Source organism: Heterocephalus glaber, unplaced genomic scaffold, assembly GCF_053883595.1.
Source record: "Heterocephalus glaber isolate CG9 unplaced genomic scaffold, H.glaber_assembly_v1.0 deba00000331, whole genome shotgun sequence".
NCBI lineage: Eukaryota > Metazoa > Chordata > Mammalia > Rodentia > Bathyergidae > Heterocephalus > Heterocephalus glaber.
In genome coordinates this window covers 46,234,220-46,252,307 of record NW_028258142.1, presented here as the reverse complement: position 1 = coordinate 46,252,307, position 18,088 = coordinate 46,234,220, and the positions used below count along the sequence as shown (strand labels likewise).

The 18,088-nt window shown below is 36.9% G+C and overlaps 1 protein-coding gene and 1 pseudogene across 35 annotated transcripts in view; both read left to right on the top strand.

The window, feature by feature from the left end:
• The window catches only part of Dtna (dystrobrevin alpha), a 374,420-nt gene that overhangs the window by 295,667 nt on the left and 60,665 nt on the right, over positions 1-18,088 (top strand). For 29 of the 35 annotated variants that reach the window (XM_087193512.1, XM_087193429.1, XM_087193447.1 and 26 more), the window contains 4 exons: positions 2,121-2,226; positions 4,599-4,765; positions 7,200-7,324; positions 14,445-14,528. In XM_087193512.1, coding sequence (XP_087049638.1) covers positions 2,121-2,226; positions 4,599-4,765; positions 7,200-7,324; positions 14,445-14,528 — 482 coding nt within the window. Of the gene's footprint in view, positions 1-2,120; positions 2,227-4,598; positions 4,766-7,199; positions 7,325-14,444; positions 14,529-15,842; positions 16,127-16,192; positions 16,283-18,088 lie in introns of those variants that run through there. The other 6 variants (XM_087193544.1, XM_087193549.1, XM_087193542.1 and 3 more) reach the window with 2 other exon arrangements.
• LOC147830125 (U4 spliceosomal RNA) lies at positions 14,146-14,262 on the top strand (annotated as a pseudogene).

The following is an 18,088-nucleotide window of genomic DNA, read 5'->3' as shown; positions in this document are numbered from 1 at the left end:
ACCACAATGCAACCTGGGTGGCCCAAAGCATGGCAAACACAGCTGCCTCAATCTGCCATGATATAATGCATTTAGAGTTATGAAGGATGTGTTCGAATGGGGCATGGCCTAGGGAAAGCTGCTTGGTTTGGGGGTCTCTCCATGTTTGTCCCCCTCTGGTCATGTAGAAAGAACTACAAGCCCACTCTCCAGCACAGTGCAGTAGGTTTGTTTACAATCTTCTGAAGTTTTGTTCACAATTTTTTAAAAATCCAAGCTACCCAGATATACCCTCTAAAAGGACCCCATAAATAGAAAATCAGTGCAAATAAAATAAAAATTAGTTTTTTAAAAACAGTAGTTTATAGCAACCCCCAGAAAATCCCATTGGTTGTCCAGCTAGTAAACATCATCAGTCTGTTTCCTTCGTGCCCTGGGAGGTCAAAACTGCTTCAGGTATTCCTATAAGTCATGAATTTATGTAGACTCAAGAGCATATCTATACAATTAGTAAAGAAGACATGGTTTGCTGTACTAAATATAGCCCTGATACTTTATCATGTCACCCAGGAGCCTTTATAACCCTTCTTGCGCCCCCTCATGCCCACACCCAGGTGAGTTTAGAGGTTCCTGTGTGTTCCTCCTAACTTCTGTCTCCAACTAAGCCATTCTCTTCTTTCAGTAATTTCTCTTCGGAGTTAGTACTTCTACCTAGCTAACCATACTCCCACACCCATTATCCATCCCCTCTTCCTCCCTCCCTTTCCCAGCCACTAAGGCCCAGTATTCTACTTTTCCCTTTTCTGAAATCAACTACATCAGCTTCTATGTGAGTGAGAACATGCAGTATTTGTGTTTCTAGACCTGGCTTTTACTAACTAAAAGAGAATTATACGTAATCTTCTCGTGTTAAAAATTCCCTTTTAAATAGCCAGTGGACTGTCCCATTATATCATCATTTATATATCCCTAAGGATGAGAATTTCTACATACATATTTCTTCATAATAACATTTTTGGAAACATCTGGGAGTGATTTTTAGCCTGTGAATGATCAAAGCGGATAAGATCATTTGAAATACAAAAAGAAATAACACAAATAAAGGAATAAGGCCAATTTATATCTATCTTATTATTTTTATAATAGCAGTTAAAGGGTAAAATTCCAAAAATGTCTGAAATGCTTCAATGGAAAAAGTCTAAGTCACCCCAAATGACAGTTTTGAAAGACAATATTGTTTAGCCACATAAATCCTGCTGTCTTTTTAAAAATATTATCTCATTATCTATATTTTATATAACATATATTTAATAATAATATTGATGTCAACCCTTAAACTACTTAATATTATGAAGACAGACTGAAATTATGAATTTCTGCTGGTAATAAGAGATCAGTGAAGGATATTTATTTAGTGAATTATAAGAATTAGTGTAAGTTACAGGCTTAAAAAGCGCAATATACCTCTTCTAGATTGATTTATTATTTTAAAATATTAAAATTTTACCCACTTTGATATACTAGTTCAAAATGTCAAATACAATAGTTATTTCTGCATATAAATGTGTAACTTATTCATACTAATACAAAACATATTAACATCACATTATTTTTGTCACTTTTTAAAGAAATTTGAAATAACACATTTTTTTTATATATCAGAAAGGACTGAGGAAATGGAAGCAGACTGGATGGAGAGGAAAGATATAGAGAAAAGAATTTAGAATGTTCTCTCCTAACAGAATTGCCCCCTGATTTAGTAGAGCGGAGCCATTCACATTGACCACTAAATATTTATTACTTAAGCTAGTTGAGAAGTTCGAAAGGAAAATTGTTCATAAATTCCATGGAGAGTTTCAATTCTTCCTCTTCCGTCATCTACAAAAGTGGTGCTCTCAGAATTGTTCTACCCCTGGTTATGCTATTGCTCAATCTCAGTGGAAATAATCTGATCTTCTGTAGGTGTAGGCATAAAAAGCAGTATTGTCAGTTCAGAACTAGTTTAATAACAAATTTGGAAATTTCCATTTCTTCATGTGTTAGAAGTTAATAGTATGCTTGTTAACCTCCAATGTTATTTACATAGCAGATAAGTTAAGATTATTCTCCATGCTAAACTTTTGTGATTTTTTTCAATGCAGAAAAAGGTCACGTTAAATGGTTTCCTGGACACGCTCATGTCTGATCCTCCCCCACAGTGTCTGGTCTGGCTGCCTCTCCTGCATCGACTAGCAAATGTGGAAAATGGTGAGTGGCTACTATTGTGCAAAAGCAGTTTATTATATTATTGAAATAGAACCATCACATCTACATTTATTCATCCCATGGCAGTGCTTTAGCGATGTCTATTGAGTGGTTCTTAGTTTTGTTTTGGATAGAACTAAACCCATCTCTCTGACCAATAAAGCCTTATAAGACCACTGCATTTCTAAACACTTATTAAATCTCCTTGTGTAGCTCTGTTATAAATCAAGTGTGTATAATAGAAGAACCTCAATAAGAATGTGACACTAGGGCTGGGGATTTAGCTCAGTGGTTCCACCGCCTGCCTCAAAAGCACAAGGCCCCGAGTTCGATCCCCAGCACCAAAAAAAAAGAATGTGACACATCTAGTGTCAGATCTAGTTCAGATCTGATTTCCCAATATTGATATGCATAGTACTATCTAGTTCAGATCTGAATTCCCAATATTGATATGCGTAGTACTATTTCTTCCAGAGAAATCAATCAGGAATAGGTGAGAGGGATAACAAAAAAGAATTAAATGAGGGCACCTTGCTAATATTTAGTCATATGCTCCAAATTAAGAGTTGTACTTACGCTGAAGATGAGACTTTCATATGGTGTTTTTTAATCAAGTATTTCTAGGATAAAATTAATTACTGTTGGCATATTCAGATTTAAATATGAAATATAATTTAGGACAAGAGTTAACGAACTTTAAACAGAATAATTCAGTGTCTCTATTCTTTACATGTTCTTTATTTAGTGTTAAATAGAACTCTGAAATTTCTTCAGTTGAATGGAACATAATTTATCCCATGAATCTTACTGGAACTGACTGTTTACACATTTCTTTAGTATACTTTGGGGCTAAAGTTGACTTCATTTTAAATCCTCATTCAGAGTTTTTAGCAATTGTTTTTATCATTTCTTTTAATTAAAAGTTATGAATTTATCCTATTTTGCTCATGGGCAAAATTTAAAGAGTGAACTTACTAGTTTTTATGCAATTAATAACAATCTTAGACTTTTTAATGCATCTTATGTATATGCGGAAGTAAAGAGCAATAATCTAGGTCCATATTATGCTGCAGGATGAGTTTTTTTGCAGTCCCAGGACTAGTCATTTTCAGTCATAAAGCTGGAATTTCATTCCCGTTCACTGTCTCAGGGTTTCCTATTGCAGGAGTTCAATTTCTTAGCCACTTGTCCAAGAGCAGTAACTCTAAATTCAAGTCCCAGTCTGTCTTTCCCAAGTGCCAGAAAAGAAAATTTAAGGGATAAATATGGTAAAAGGAAAAAACAGAAACAAAGTCTTTGTAAATGGAGAGGGGTGGAGGGGTGGAGGGGTTGAAGGAGGGCAGGGGAATAGGAAAAAAAATAAGAACCAAGATATAGCATGTAAAGGTACAAATTCCCAATAATGAATGTCATCATATTGTATACCAGAAATGTACCAATAAACTTAATGAATAAAAACAATAGAAATTACGCAGATGTTAAAAAAAAACACTATGTACCCAGAACTGGTTATGTCTACGTACACTTTGCTTTTTACTCTCATTTATTCTTATTTGCATTATTTTTCCTGGCTGCTTAGTCAGAAAATAACTTTATCAAAGGCAAGAATTTTCCTTGTTGTTATTGTTTTAATATCTTTAGTTCATAGCGTGTAAACAATTATTTGGATTTGATCAGTTATTAGCTTCAAATCTCACATATTTTACCTTGCATGTTTTATAGTTCTAATTTCCTAACCCTAAATGATATTTATTGAACTATCTGAATGGTACTATATTCAGATAGGTCACACATTTGTTGGGCTCTATCTACCTTCCTCAGAAAAGAAAAATTATCAGTTAGGTGAAGATAGTATCATTCATTAAGTCAACCATTATTTTTAAAATAACTCAATTCTCTCATCTAGTCTTTCTACTTGCCCCCATGTCCCTTTGTCTTCTGTCATTTTCCATTTATTTAATATTTGCTCTCTGCCCACCGGACAGTTAACTGCGTTCATCCATGTGTTTCTGAGTCTTCGGGAAGCAGTGCTGGTCTCCAGGAGACACAGCAGATTGGGGGAAAGGCAAGGTCAGTTTGGGTAATTTATATTCTTATAGTGTAAGAGATGGGAGAAAAAAGAGCAAATGGCATTACGGAGATTTATGCCATTAAGAGGACGCCTATTCTCCACCTCATTTCCTCCCGCCCCACACACAGCATGCAAAGGGTAGTGAGATTCCAGCAATAAACTTAATGCTTTTCTGAGCCAAAATTGACTATTGTCTGAAGCCATGGCACACAGCAGAAACACGCAATTTCATGGAAGCTGTGTTTTTCTTTATTCTGGTTCATACGGTCATGTTCCTGTTTTTCTTCATTTACCTCCCCCTTAGTCTTCCACCCGGTTGAGTGCTCCTACTGCCACAGCGAGAGTATGATGGGATTTCGCTACCGATGCCAGCAGTGTCACAATTACCAGCTCTGTCAGGACTGCTTCTGGAGGGGGCATGCTGGCGGCTCCCACAGCAACCAGCACCAAATGAAAGAGTACACGTCATGGGTAAGGCGAGGTCTGGGGAATACTTGCAGTTGGGGGTCGGTCCACAATGAAAGGGACTATCAAGCTGTCAAGGACGGTTATAGAATTAAGGAGCAAACTTAACTTCTCCTCCAACACCAACAGTCCTTGAGCCTTCCCCGCCATCTCTGTTTGGCTGGAATCTTGCTTGTGTTATCTGAACCCAATGTACCTTCCTGAGACTTAAAATACAGGAAGCCTCAAACTGTATTACTTCTTGAATATAGACAATTCAGTATTGATTTAAATAACAACTGAATAGCAAATGTCTTCTGGAATATAGTCTTATTTTCACAGTAAGTAAGTTAAAGTTTTCTCCAAGTTTTGTTTTGTTTTTGTGGAAATGGCTGAAAACTATAGTCATGTTTCCTAGACCCTTGAGTACTAAGGGGAAGTATGAGAGTGTGGGCTTAATAATACCGTTCCACTTCACTGTTTTTACAAAGGGTGGGGTGGAGAGATTATGCTTCTACTAGCAAAATCCTCTTTGCATGAACAGTGCAAATGAGCAGCTTGGTAAAGGTGACCTGTGAGTGTCTGTTGATGGGTGTATTTTCAGGAACACGTGGTACTAGGAATGTGGGAGGAATGCAACTTTCTCAGAGTCTTTCCTGTGTGAATGGCTTGTACTTTTCTAACCTCTATGTTAATTGAAGTCGAAGGTCAGCTCTAGCAATATTGTTCTAAGAATGGATTGGTTTTCATGGGATTTACCATCAAGCCTTGCCAATGCCTCTTGAAATAGTTCTATCACAGCAAAATTTTTAGGAGTTTTTCTAAATTTAAATTTCATGTTTATTGAATTCATTAAATATCATACATTTATAATTGAATTCAACCTGTAGTTAGTACTAAAAAAGAATAACTTATTGTTCTTTAAAAAAAAAAAAAGAAGGAGGTCTTCAGAATATGCATCTTAAATCAGAATGTTCTTTCCAGCAATCATTACAGGGAACTATAATGGACAACTATAATGCAGTGTAAGTGTATTGGTAATTCATCACATGAAGTAACCGTTCTTCACTAAGGCAGATGATACGGAGCTCCTGTCTCAGGTCAAATGCCACACCCCCATGTGTATTATATCACATGCTGAGGATAGCTGTAGGAACATAATCATGAACAACAATTCAGCACAGAAGATGGGAACAAACACTTTCTGGTTTTTTATTGTCAAAATATTACCAGTTTTCAAACTTCTATCCCAGGTTCTGCAGGGTTGATGTTTGAAGACTGATCATTTTTAGTTGTTTTATGTAAGTGCTAAAGCTACATAAGAAACTTCTTTCTTAGGGACTGAGAACTTTGAGAGGACCTGATGGTTCAAGTATTCTAAGAATTACATCTCCTAACAGAAGCACAAAAGGGGACTTTATGAACAATGCTCCTCTTACTTAGCTTTTAAATAATGAAAACAATAGCCACTTCATTATAGTATTACTAATTATGAAACAGAAAAAGGGGGAAAGGTGTAAAAGAAACAAAATTATAAATGGCTTCTTATGCAAAGGGAAAATTTTGTTAGCAATTCATTATCCAGATACAATATTTTGTTATAAATATTTATTATATTTTTATAGTTTTGACGGTTTCATATTAAGATAAACATCTTATTAGTCCAAATGAAAAAGAGATAGCATGACATTCTGAAAAGAACATGAACTTTAAATTTGAAAGACACAGATCGAAGTTTCTGTTTTACTTCTAATTGGATGTACTGGGCCAGGTAGAAGGATCTTGCACCTGGTTCCCTGTAGAAACTTCTGCTCATCTTCCTTTCAATCCTGTTCTCTCCCAAGCTATCTTTTGTTCTTAGGTGGGAGCAATCCTTCTAGAATCAAGTCTCATCCTGTAACTCTGGTGCTTTAAAGTCTTCATTGTCTTGGGCCAGGGATTTAGCTCAGTGGTTCCACCTCCTGCCTTGCAAGCGCAAGGTCCAGAGTTCTATCCCCGGTACCAATTTTGTATGCCTACAAGATTAAGACGTGGTCCTTGACTTGCCATAGAAGGACCTTGGTAACATGCCTCCCAGTCTCTGGACAACATCTCTTCTTCCTTCTCCCTTTGCATTGAACTTGCTGTTCCCTCCATCTGGAATAACCTTCTTAGTCCCCTGAGCTTTTGTCAGAACTCCTGCTGGCCCATTAAGTGGCCCCTTGGGTGTCTCAAGTATAATGACTGCTTCTATTTATCACAGCATTTGCTGTCCCTGAGCAGTAGGAGGTAGATATCTGGTGGCTTGTTCCAGCACTCTATTCCCAGCTTCCAGCAAACTTCCTGACTTAGAGTAGGTAATCAAAAACCACTTCTTGGATGAATAGATGGATGGATAGATGGCTATTTTGAAAAGCACATCCTCTGATAAACTGTTACATCAAAGTGAGTTGTTCTTACTTCTACTCTTCTTTTTTTCCAGAAATCCCCTGCTAAGAAGCTAACCAATGCTTTAAGCAAGTCTCTGAGCTGCGCATCCAGCAGGGAACCGTTGCACCCCATGTTCCCCGATCAGCCTGAGAAGCCGCTCAACTTGGCCCACATTGTGTAAGTGTCTCTCCCTGTCACTGGGTAAGGCACATCTTTTTTCACTGGTAAGATCTAGAGCCCTACAGAGGCTATTTTAGATCAGTTGTCAAAGACCAAGTTTTAAAATTTATTTTTAAAAAAAACAAAGTACTGCTATTACTTTGTTTTCTTATTGAGCTACCCCATGTCTTACATGGCCATACATGTGTGCAATGCTAACATAATTTACCAAGAGCCGGAAAAGATTGCAGAAGCTGTGTTATAAAATAAGGATGTTAGTGGAGATTGTACATCTGGAAGTTAACAGTCAATGGAATAACCTTTTTTTTTTTAATTTAGGTATATTTTTCCTTTACCTCATATGTGCTTTGAGTCCCACATCAAATGCCAGAAAAACTAGAAATTGCTTTGTTTTGTTTTGGAGTTTTGATTTTGGTTTATTCTAAGGTACATAACCTCAAAAAAATCTGTGGTATAGCCACAGGAAGGTTGAAGATGGGAACAGGTAGGAAAATTCATTAGAACAAAAAAGATTCTCCCAAACCACTCAAGCCTGAGCAGCCAAGATAGTGAGGAGCTTAGAGAAAAGAAAGTACCACTCCCTTGGTGTGAAATTGATCTCAAAAGAAGAAAGAAGCACATTACCTGTTTCTATGAGGAATAATGTATTCACAGGTTCCCTCCAGAAGTCGCTAAAATACATAGCTCCTCCTCCTTCTAAACCACCTTTTGTTGACAACAGTTCATTGAGACCAACTATATTGAAAGGCCTTTGTTTGCAGGTTGACATTAATGGGTAGGCTGAGGTACCTGCCACTATTAGGACTCACTGATGCAGTTTATGCTTTGTGAAGGCCAGAATATGATCTCCCAGAGACACAAACCGCTCATGAAAGCAGTAACCCTTTAATCTGATGGGCCTAAGCAAAATACCATCAAATCATTTTTGCTGCATCGTGACTGTGAGCTGTGGGTAAATACTGTAGGATTTTGTGCTGTTTGCTCCTGAGTGATCTTTGAGGGATCACTGACCCTAGCTCACACCCAGAACAGAGGCTCTTATTTCTCAAGCAACATGATCTTCAGAAAACTGATACAAACCAGTTCCGTAGAATGTGGTTTACTTCTTTTGCAAATTATGCTCCTAAAAATAAGCCAGGAGTAAGTAAATCTGGGGACAGTCCCAAGGGGCCAAGCCTTCAAAAATCTCCTTCATAGGAGTTGTTCATATTGCAGTCTCAACATTCCTTCTTATAGCCCACTAGAGATCATCACCAAGTTGCTAGTGAAGCAACACAGCCAAGTGAGAGCAAGCCTGCACTCTATGCACTTTGCCCAGGTCATTTCTGCCAGCCCCCTGGGAGGTTTAGTCACTGGACATGCTGAAGACAGTGTGAGAGGATGAATCTGAGCAGCTTGGTGCCAAGAGCCTTGCTGTAGAACAGAACGAAGCATGCTGCTCCCCACTCTAGAAAGGAAATGAGACATGGCGGATTAAGTCCTTTTTACAGTGCATCACACTGCACATACCTAGGCCAGGGCTTTGTATACAGTAGATGCTTAGGATCAATGAGTGTGTCTATGTGCATAAGTGTGTGTGTATGTGTGTATGTGTGATTTAGTTCAGTACAACTTTTTAAATTCTAATTTAGTGGCAAATAATCTGATGTGTTATTCACTGAAGACTGGGGGCATTATCTGCATAACAGGTTGTTTGGGAGGGATTGTTTCATTTTAGTTTGTTTTGATTAAGGGGGCCTGGGGTCTGAACCCAGGGCCTCATGCATGCTAAATATGTACCCTACAACTCCAGCCCCAACAACAGGTTCTATATTGGGGATCCAACAAGAAATTTCATGATTCTATTAAAGTTCTGTACAAAACATGCCTTTTTTGGAGAAAATTTATATATATATTTAACCAGATTGCCAGAAGAGTTTTTAATCAAAATACTGGACTATATTCACTGTTAAAATATTTTTATAGGGTAAAATATAAATGTGTGACATATGAAATTGTTAAAATAACACACAAGAAATTCTGGATGCAGAATGTCCAGTCTATATTATAATGGAATTTTTCTATTTTTAGATAATAGGAAAATTTTCCTATACATATTTTTTAACCAAATGCTATTGTAATGAACAGTTATGCATGTCTTTTGGAAAGTATTCTAAGTCCAGTTTTCAACTATGCTGCTGACTTGGCTATTCTAAATTATTCTAAGTACATAAAGACTTTAAATGTTAAAATAAACAGCATATTCTTTAATCTTTTTACACATACCCTCTTAATCTGCTATAATGAACAGGAGTTAAAGGATATTTCAATTTCTTCCAAATGTATATACATATAATTTTACATTTGACAAAAATATATGACATTCCATAGCATGTTCTTTTTTTGTAAGCCATTCCATCATTTTTATAGTGTTGTACAATGGAAATAAGTAAAGATGAACACTTGCAAAAATAAAACACACCAATACTCCCAGCCCTATTCATGTCCTTAAGTTATTACTCCAAAATGTGATTTAAGCACACAAGTCTTAAGTAGAAGAAATAGTATCATAGTAGAAAAATATATAATATGAAACTTATTGTTTGGTCCTCTAGCAAAGACCATCCTCAAAGTATATTTCCTTGTGCTTTTCCAAATAATTTCTTAATCAATTAGTTAATTGTGGCACAAGTCATATCTTTCTTATTCCTTGAACACATGTTCATGTAGGTTTTCAAAAATATTCTACTTGGGCCAAGGATTTAGCTCAGTGGTGCTGACCCCTGCCTCACAAGCGCAAGGTCCTGAGTTCGATCCCTGGTACCAAAAAAAGAAACAATCCTACAGGACTGTACTCACATAGATAAGCTCACCCACAAAGGCAAGACGAGAGTAGTGAGTGGAGGTATGAGTAGCAGCAATATTGATGAGCATATTCTGTCATGTTCTGGGTGACTTGAGGTTTAGGCTATTGAGAATTATAGCACAATATAATTAAATATAATTAAATATATTTACCAAATATTAAATATATATTTACTAATTTATTGATTTATTATATGTTAAATTTATATTAAATATAATTAAGCATTATTTTCATTACTATGAAAGTGTGATCATTTTGTAAATTAGTGCAAATTCTTCAAAGATACTAATTAGAAAAAATCACATGATGCATATGTTTACATAAAGAATAATTACATACCCTATTCAATGCTGAAATATGTTTAGTGTTATAAAGCCCATGTATATGGAATTTGATGCTGAACATTATACAGTGTTCTTAAATGCACACATCTTTCTGGATTTATGACTCTATTAAAAAACTGATACTATTTCTCTAATATGGCTGCCCCAATCTTAAACAATAAAAAGTCATTATAACATATATAGGTATAAAATGAGGCAAAATACACGTCTTATGCTTGATCAATACATTAAAAATAAATTAGAAATACTTTCATTACCTAAGTCTCTACTTCTAACTTTTAAATAATGAAAAATGACAAAAATATGGCAGAGTCTGACACCAAAACAGTATTTTGCAAGAAGCCTTAGATATAGTAAAAACAGACTGAATCAATAGAACTTTACCAGGTTGTAGTATTATTGTCTCACACACATCTACACATTTGCATACGAGAAAGAACCATATTGTGCAGAAAATACCATTCCTTTATTGCAGCCAAGGAATTTAATTCACATAGAGTAAAAAGGTGCTGCTGGTCATGAATTTATTCCTTAAATAAAAACAAGCAGGTGGTGACATTTTGGTATTTTCACATTTGTTCTTAGCTATGTGTTGCTTGTAAACGTTGCTATGATTAACAGTCTCTATTCTCTTCAATTTTTCGCTGCCAAAAGTGACACTTGGTAAGTAGTTCAATAGCCCCTGATGTACTTATAAAGACTTATACATGGTTATGAGACACAGATTAAGTAAGCAAACTGAGACTAGTTTAAAATTAATTCTGTCTTGAGCTGAACTCTTTCTTTCACTTTATAAGAATACTAATTTTATGAAAATGTCCTCTACAAAGATCTTATCCAGAAAGAAAGGTTCACAGGAGGCCCCTGTGACTTACTCCATCTTGTGGAGCTGTTTCTTTTTCATAAGGGTAAATACATTTAACATTTCCGTTGTGACCTATTTTTGGATAAGGCAATTTGCCATTTGGTTATGGAGAATAGGAACATCAGTTTCTCTGAAAGCCACCACTTGGTCCCAAGCTTATCTATGTCCCAAGTTCAGCATTTTGATGGTAAATCTTAAATGTGAATCATCTGCTAAGAAGCCTCAATTTCAGCTTTACAGTGACCAAGTTTAATAAAGTAAACTTACTAAACTAAACAGCATTTCAAATTGACTTATTTTCTCATCTCCTAGAGGTAGAGTGAGATGGGAAAGGTTTTTTTTTTTAATTACAAAAGAAAACCAAAAGTTCATTTCCCTTTCAACATTTTGCAAAGCTACAATGAAGATATTTCATTTGGCTTATTGTCATAAAATCTGATGTATCTAACCTCACAATTATAGATAACATAACGTTATGGCCAGGATCTGGGGACCTAGGAGTCTTCCGTGGCCATGGCATGATCCTCTTTCCTGGAGCTCTTGCCCTCACCTGGCAAGGCATGCAAGAGTGGGGTGGGGCTGACTCAAAGCTGAAGATCTCCAAGTACAAAATGGAGAAGTCAGGTCTCCAAAGAACAATGAAGTCAGAAATAAAGTAGTGCAAAGCAAAGGAGTTTTTTTTAATTAATTAATTTTATTGGTACAATTTAAATATACATAATGATCACATTCATCAAAGGGAGTTTGTACCTGTCCATGATATAGCTTGATTCCTCTTTTTCTCCCATTCCCCTTCTGTCGCTTTAATTTTCCCTCCCTGCCATTTACAAAAGCTTTGCTTCCATTTTTTCCTTCTTTTATCAATTTTTTCCCTTTTCCCCCTTATTTACCCTTTCAGTTGTTCACACTGGGGACAACGCAATATTTACACGTGTGTGTCTGATTTATTTCACTTAAGAGTATATTTCTCTTAAGAGTATAGTGAGGGATGTAGCTCAGTAGCTCTGCGCCTGCCTGGCAAGCACAAGGTCCTGAGTTTGATCCCAGGTACCAGTGGGTAAAAACAAAAGAGAGAGAGAGAGAGAGAGAGAGAGAGAGAGAGAGAGAGAGAGAGGAGGGAGAGGGAGGGAGAGGGAGAGGGAAGCCAAGATTTATTCATAAAATGACAAAGGCGGAAACAAAGCTGCTGTGCAACAAGCAACATGGCAGAGAGAAGTTGGAGTGAACTTCTCAACATGGTGTCCTTGCTCTGATGGTACTTAAAAGGGTTCTAAACCAGTCAGGGGCTTAGCCTTTGTTGGATAAGCTGTTGCTAGGGTGAGCTATTGCTAGGGTAAACAAGGGTTTTAGGAACTTTCCAGTGAATGTTTTATTCACTGGAAAAAAATAACTGTTTTATACCTGCAAAGGTTTACAAAGGGTAGTTTCTAGTAAGCAGGTGGTTGTTTTTATAACCTGCCACATCAACCATGCCACGTTAGCTGCTTCACGCCCTATGCTGTCTCATTCTCCTTTAACTGACCCTATAATAACATTTGTATAAAATTAGCATCTTTCTGTTACATTGTCCAGTTCAATACAAAATTAGTTTGAAACTAGCATCATGTTGCTCACTTGTCCAAAGACACATCCTAGGTAAGTATTGCAAAATACTAAGGTGTTTTCAGAACTTCAGTTTTAATGCATCTGGAGTAGATGAAATGGTCAGTCTACTGTTTTGATCTCATCCAGTAAACACTGTGTCTTTCAAAATGTTAGAATGCACCTTAGCACCAGCTACCAGAAAAAAAATTTCAACAAATGTTTCCATGCAGTGCTGGCATTTTAAAATCCACAGAGCATCAGGACCATTTCAATAAATACATTGCAATAAACCAAATCCAAGACTAAGTCTGATTCCCTCAGTTGAAAAAAAAAATTGACTCGGCATCAAACCAACATGAATTGAGCCCTTAGGCTACTGTAATCAATGACTTGTCTTTACAAAATTCTATATTGTTAGACACAAATGAAAAATTATAGTGAACCCAACATTTTTTCCCTATCTCATCCTCTATCTTCTGAGCTCTAAATCCCATCTTACTATTCAATATCTTAAATTGAACCTAAAGTGAGACTAAAAACTACTGGAGACAGGGAAGGGAACTTGGCTCTATCTGAACTAATTTATAACAGGGAAAGAGTTACCAGATGAAGCAAAGATAGCTCCAAGAAACACAGACTGAGGCAATTGGCATTTAGGACTATGGACAATTCCAAGGAATATTGAACACTATTTTCTTTCACTCACTATATGAAAAGTGAGGTTTATGGAATGCTTTACACCATATACCCTATCATATAGAGCAGCCAAATGACAGGAATAGCAAGTCCTACTGCATCATTGCATCCTCACTAAGAACAAAGAGCAAGTAAGGCAAGATGTAATTTCACAGTCCATGCAATTCCCAACCAGGCCTGTTAGAGAAGACCATCATCATGGGCAACACAGAAGGAAGTTTCTAGAGACTCGGGAATCTTCTTCTTTCCAAAAGAACAATCGATTGTAACTAACAATTGTAGACTGTGACAATCACGTTTTCAGAACCTTATTCTTTAGAAGGGGTAGAAGTAAGGTTATAGCCTTCTTCAAAATCCTTGACCCACTGAAAACCATGACTCAATGACACACCAAAGCTCAAAGTTCAAAGGTAAATATCCTCACATTGTCCAGAAATCTTCCATCTGGTATTTAACTAAGACTCTATATTCTCAAGGAAATGTAAGCTTTGCACAGTGGCAGTATCATAGCTAATGAGGTTTATCCAAGGCATGATTATTGCTAATTGAAAATTTTTCTAATGAAATGTAAATTTAAAACATATGAAAACTTTCCTCAAGGAAATGTACATTTAAAACATTTAAATAATTTAACTGAAATATGTAAACTTTCATGTTAATCCAGGGTAAGATAAAACTTTGATATCCCCACCTCCTTTGCTCATGAAATAGTGGATAGTTTTTATCTGGTTTTGGGGGGTTTTCTTGGCTTTGACTTTCCACACACACTATGCTTTGTTTTAGGCCTCCCAGACCTGTACCCAGCATGAACGATACCCTGTTCTCCCACTCCGTTCCCTCCTCAGGAAGTCCCTTTATTACCAGGAGGTAAGTTCTAATCCTACTTCAGTAATGAGTCTTGATTCTATAGCAAGAAAAGTATCATATTGTAAGTAAGTTGCAGAAGATTATGGTTAGAAACTAGATTGTAAATATCCATAAGATATTCAATTTTATTCATTTGGTTACATCTAAAGAGGGCTGGAGTGGCTTTAGAAGTTAATGTCACTCCTAAAAATCTGCATTTGTAATCTCCCCAAATTAAGGATGTGGGGTATGTTTCATATTTACTATTGAAATACCTGCATTCTGTCTCACTGGGAGAATCCTGGTCATGTACTTAAAGTGGGCTGTTGACACCAGGCAATTGGAATTTCCAGATGCAATGAAATATTATTATACAGATTCTTAAATATCATGATTTCAGTCTCCAGATATAAAAGAATCTCCTTCCCAGTGAACTTCAGAGTTCCTGGGGCTAAAAGCTGAAGACCAAACTTAAAAAGGTAGTTTCCATAAAAGTAATTTCATGAATAATAGCAAGAACTTCAAAGATAGTGATTATGTGGCTCACCTCTGTGCACAAGATCCCCTTTGTGAACAAAGAACAGGAGAAGTATATACTTCTCCAACAGTTAGATTTGAAACACAGGGCTCAAGAGGTGCTCTGAGTCATTTGATCAAATATTAGGAATCAAGCACCAAAGAATTCTTTACAAATACATAGAGAAGACTCACAGGAAAGGATGAACAAAGGTAAGGAAAATTAGAGTAATGGAATGTAAGATCGCAAGGGCTTTCAGCAGGGAAAAAAAAAATACAGCCTCATATTTTACAAAACGCACATAATCCACTCTTTTCCTGGAGAGATTTTTAAAGTGCCAGTTTCACTGTAGTATCGTGGTATATTCTACTGAAGATTTGAAGACAGTGACACTCAACATATTGCTCATTTTTCCCTGCATTTCTATATGTATTTGCCAATCAATAAGAACCTGAGATGAAGATGTTCCTCATAATTGTCATAAGCAGAATAAAGGGAATGTGGCAGTACATGGTGTTGCCATAAATTAAATCTGTAACCCGTTGGAAATGAGGAGCCAGTGGTACTGAAGCACATCCACAGTGGAACAGTCTAATTGAGGCCCTCAATAACTTCCCATTAGCACTTCCTTCAGAACATCAGCAAACGCAACCATCCTTCCTGAAAGAAAATCATACAGTATAGAGGCCAGTGCATCTATCTAGGGGAGATCTGATATGATGTTTAAAGTTGTGCTTTAATTAGGAAGCTCTGCATTCTGCAAATGCCACGCGGAGGTAGACCCCATCCTTACTGAAGGTCGTTTTATATCATTTCAGCTCGGGCGGTGCTTATGGTGGATGCATCTAGATGGATAACATGACTTCCTCTACTCTAAAATATTCCTCTAATACTTTGAGCTGTTCTGCTTCCTCCAGGGTGCATGGTACCCAAAATATAATCATTTCCCTTTTTCCCATTTTCAGTCCTTTTGGCATGTTTTCTGTGAACTACAGACATGTTGTTTAAAGCTTGCAGTTCTTCCTATCACCACGGAGACTGGACTCCAGGTTCTGTTTTGACAGTGCTGTTGAATAAAACTGCGTACACTGAACGCCCTTTTGCTCTGAGTGGGCTTTGCTCTGTTCATGGGAGATTGTAATGAGGTCTCCTTATTTGCATCCCTCAGGTTACCTGAGGGGATAAGCACAGCCAGCCCTGGGGCTGAAGAGCATTTGCTCATAAGGATGTATGTTAATCAGCTTGCCCTCGGTACCTGGTCAGTATCCCAGTAGCCCTGAATCATTAATCTTAGCAGTAGCTCCATAGCTAGATGGCTCCTTGTTCTACTGTAGCACTAAAATCCTCTTGCATGTCTTAGTGGAGATGGAGGTCTTGGGGCTTTATTGAGATTCTGTTGAAAATTTCAACCTGGCCTGGATTTCTGGGATCTTTCTTCTTCTCACTTGTTTTATAATTTCATAACTTCATACTAGTACATAGGAGGTGCCTATATGTCAAGAGTACTAGGAGTACTTAGTGCAAACTCAGTGAGGCTAGGAACTTATTGCAATGAGAGACTTGAGGACCAAGCAAGCCTTAAGACCTTTCTGCCCCACTAGGACAGGACCATACTTATCCCCCAAGTAGGATAGTCTGATTTCTTTTCTTTTACAAACCAAGAAAGTAAATTTATTTAAATTACTAAAATAGCTTTTACATATCAGCAGCTATAATTATTTTTCCTGAAAGATAATAAGTAACATATTATTTTAAAATTGTTTGGTTGACAAACATTTTATAAAAACATTTGTTTCTCCATATAACCTGTATAAAATAATTCTCAAAATTTTGTCTTATAATCCTTTATAAATCAGATCATCTGCCTTCTGATTGTTAGGAACAAATTATAGTAAGGGGGTATACATTTATGAATGCTGGTAATTCTAGTGGAATGAAATCAGACCACACTTACTATAAGTTGTGAGGCCCTCAAAGGGTAAATGAAGCTGGTGTCATGCTCTAGTCCTCTAAAAACAGTAGGGATAGTCTGATTTCTACAAAAGTGTCAATTTCAAAACCAGTTTCTTACTATTGAGGCTTAACTTCTACCACTTGATAATGCTGCTAGTGATCCACTCTCCTTTCCTTGGTACATTGACACTAAGGTTGATAGAAATGCTTCAAGCCAGACAAGGGAATAAGTAAAAGATCCTATTCTTTCTATAACTGGAACTAACTTAAAGAACTATGATCAAGAGCTCTATCCTCATTTCCACTGCCCCTTTTAAAATTGAATGAAACCTAAACAGGCCAGGAATAGTTCTGGCCAATATTATGGTAACAGTAACAAAGTGGAAAACTTACTGTGCAGATATCTTGTCTAGCCTGGGGTGTCAGTCTTCTGCATGGTGACTTCGAAATCAGAGGTCTTAGAAAGACAAAGCAGAGTGAGGAGAACTGCAATCAATGCTGCGAAATCCTCACTGTAATCTCTTGGCATTACTCCCCTATAGCCCTTTACAAGCCTACTACTTTGATCTTCAAAAGGCACTAGGGTGTATCTCTGAAGTCTTTTGACATCCTAGTATCTACCTCACACAGATTTATGAGTGTGTACCTCTGGTTACCACCATCTGTCATATCCCCTTCTAACCTTTTCCAGCTATATACTTGATTCACATTTCCATTACCTAAAAGTAAAGAAGGAATTCTCAAAGGCACTCTTCCTTAGTCCTTTGAAGTCTTCTTGCTCTGTGTATATGTCTTTGTCTGTGTGCATGTGAGTGTGTGCATGTGCACACACATCCACATATGTACACTTAATGCTGGTTAGCAGGTAGGTGAGATGCAGGCCAAATGACATAATTCATTGACCAATTTACTTCATTCATTTTCTTGACCTTAAACCATATTCCTAAACCTAGATTGTTTGCTTGTAAGTTTATAGGAAAGAATGGGTGGATCCATGGAAATCTATCATCTCTAGAAAAAGAGCTCCAAAAGCTAAGCATGGCACATCAGCAATATTATCTAAGCTTATAAAAGATAGCAAAGGCTTATTGCAAATGTTATTGCAAGGACT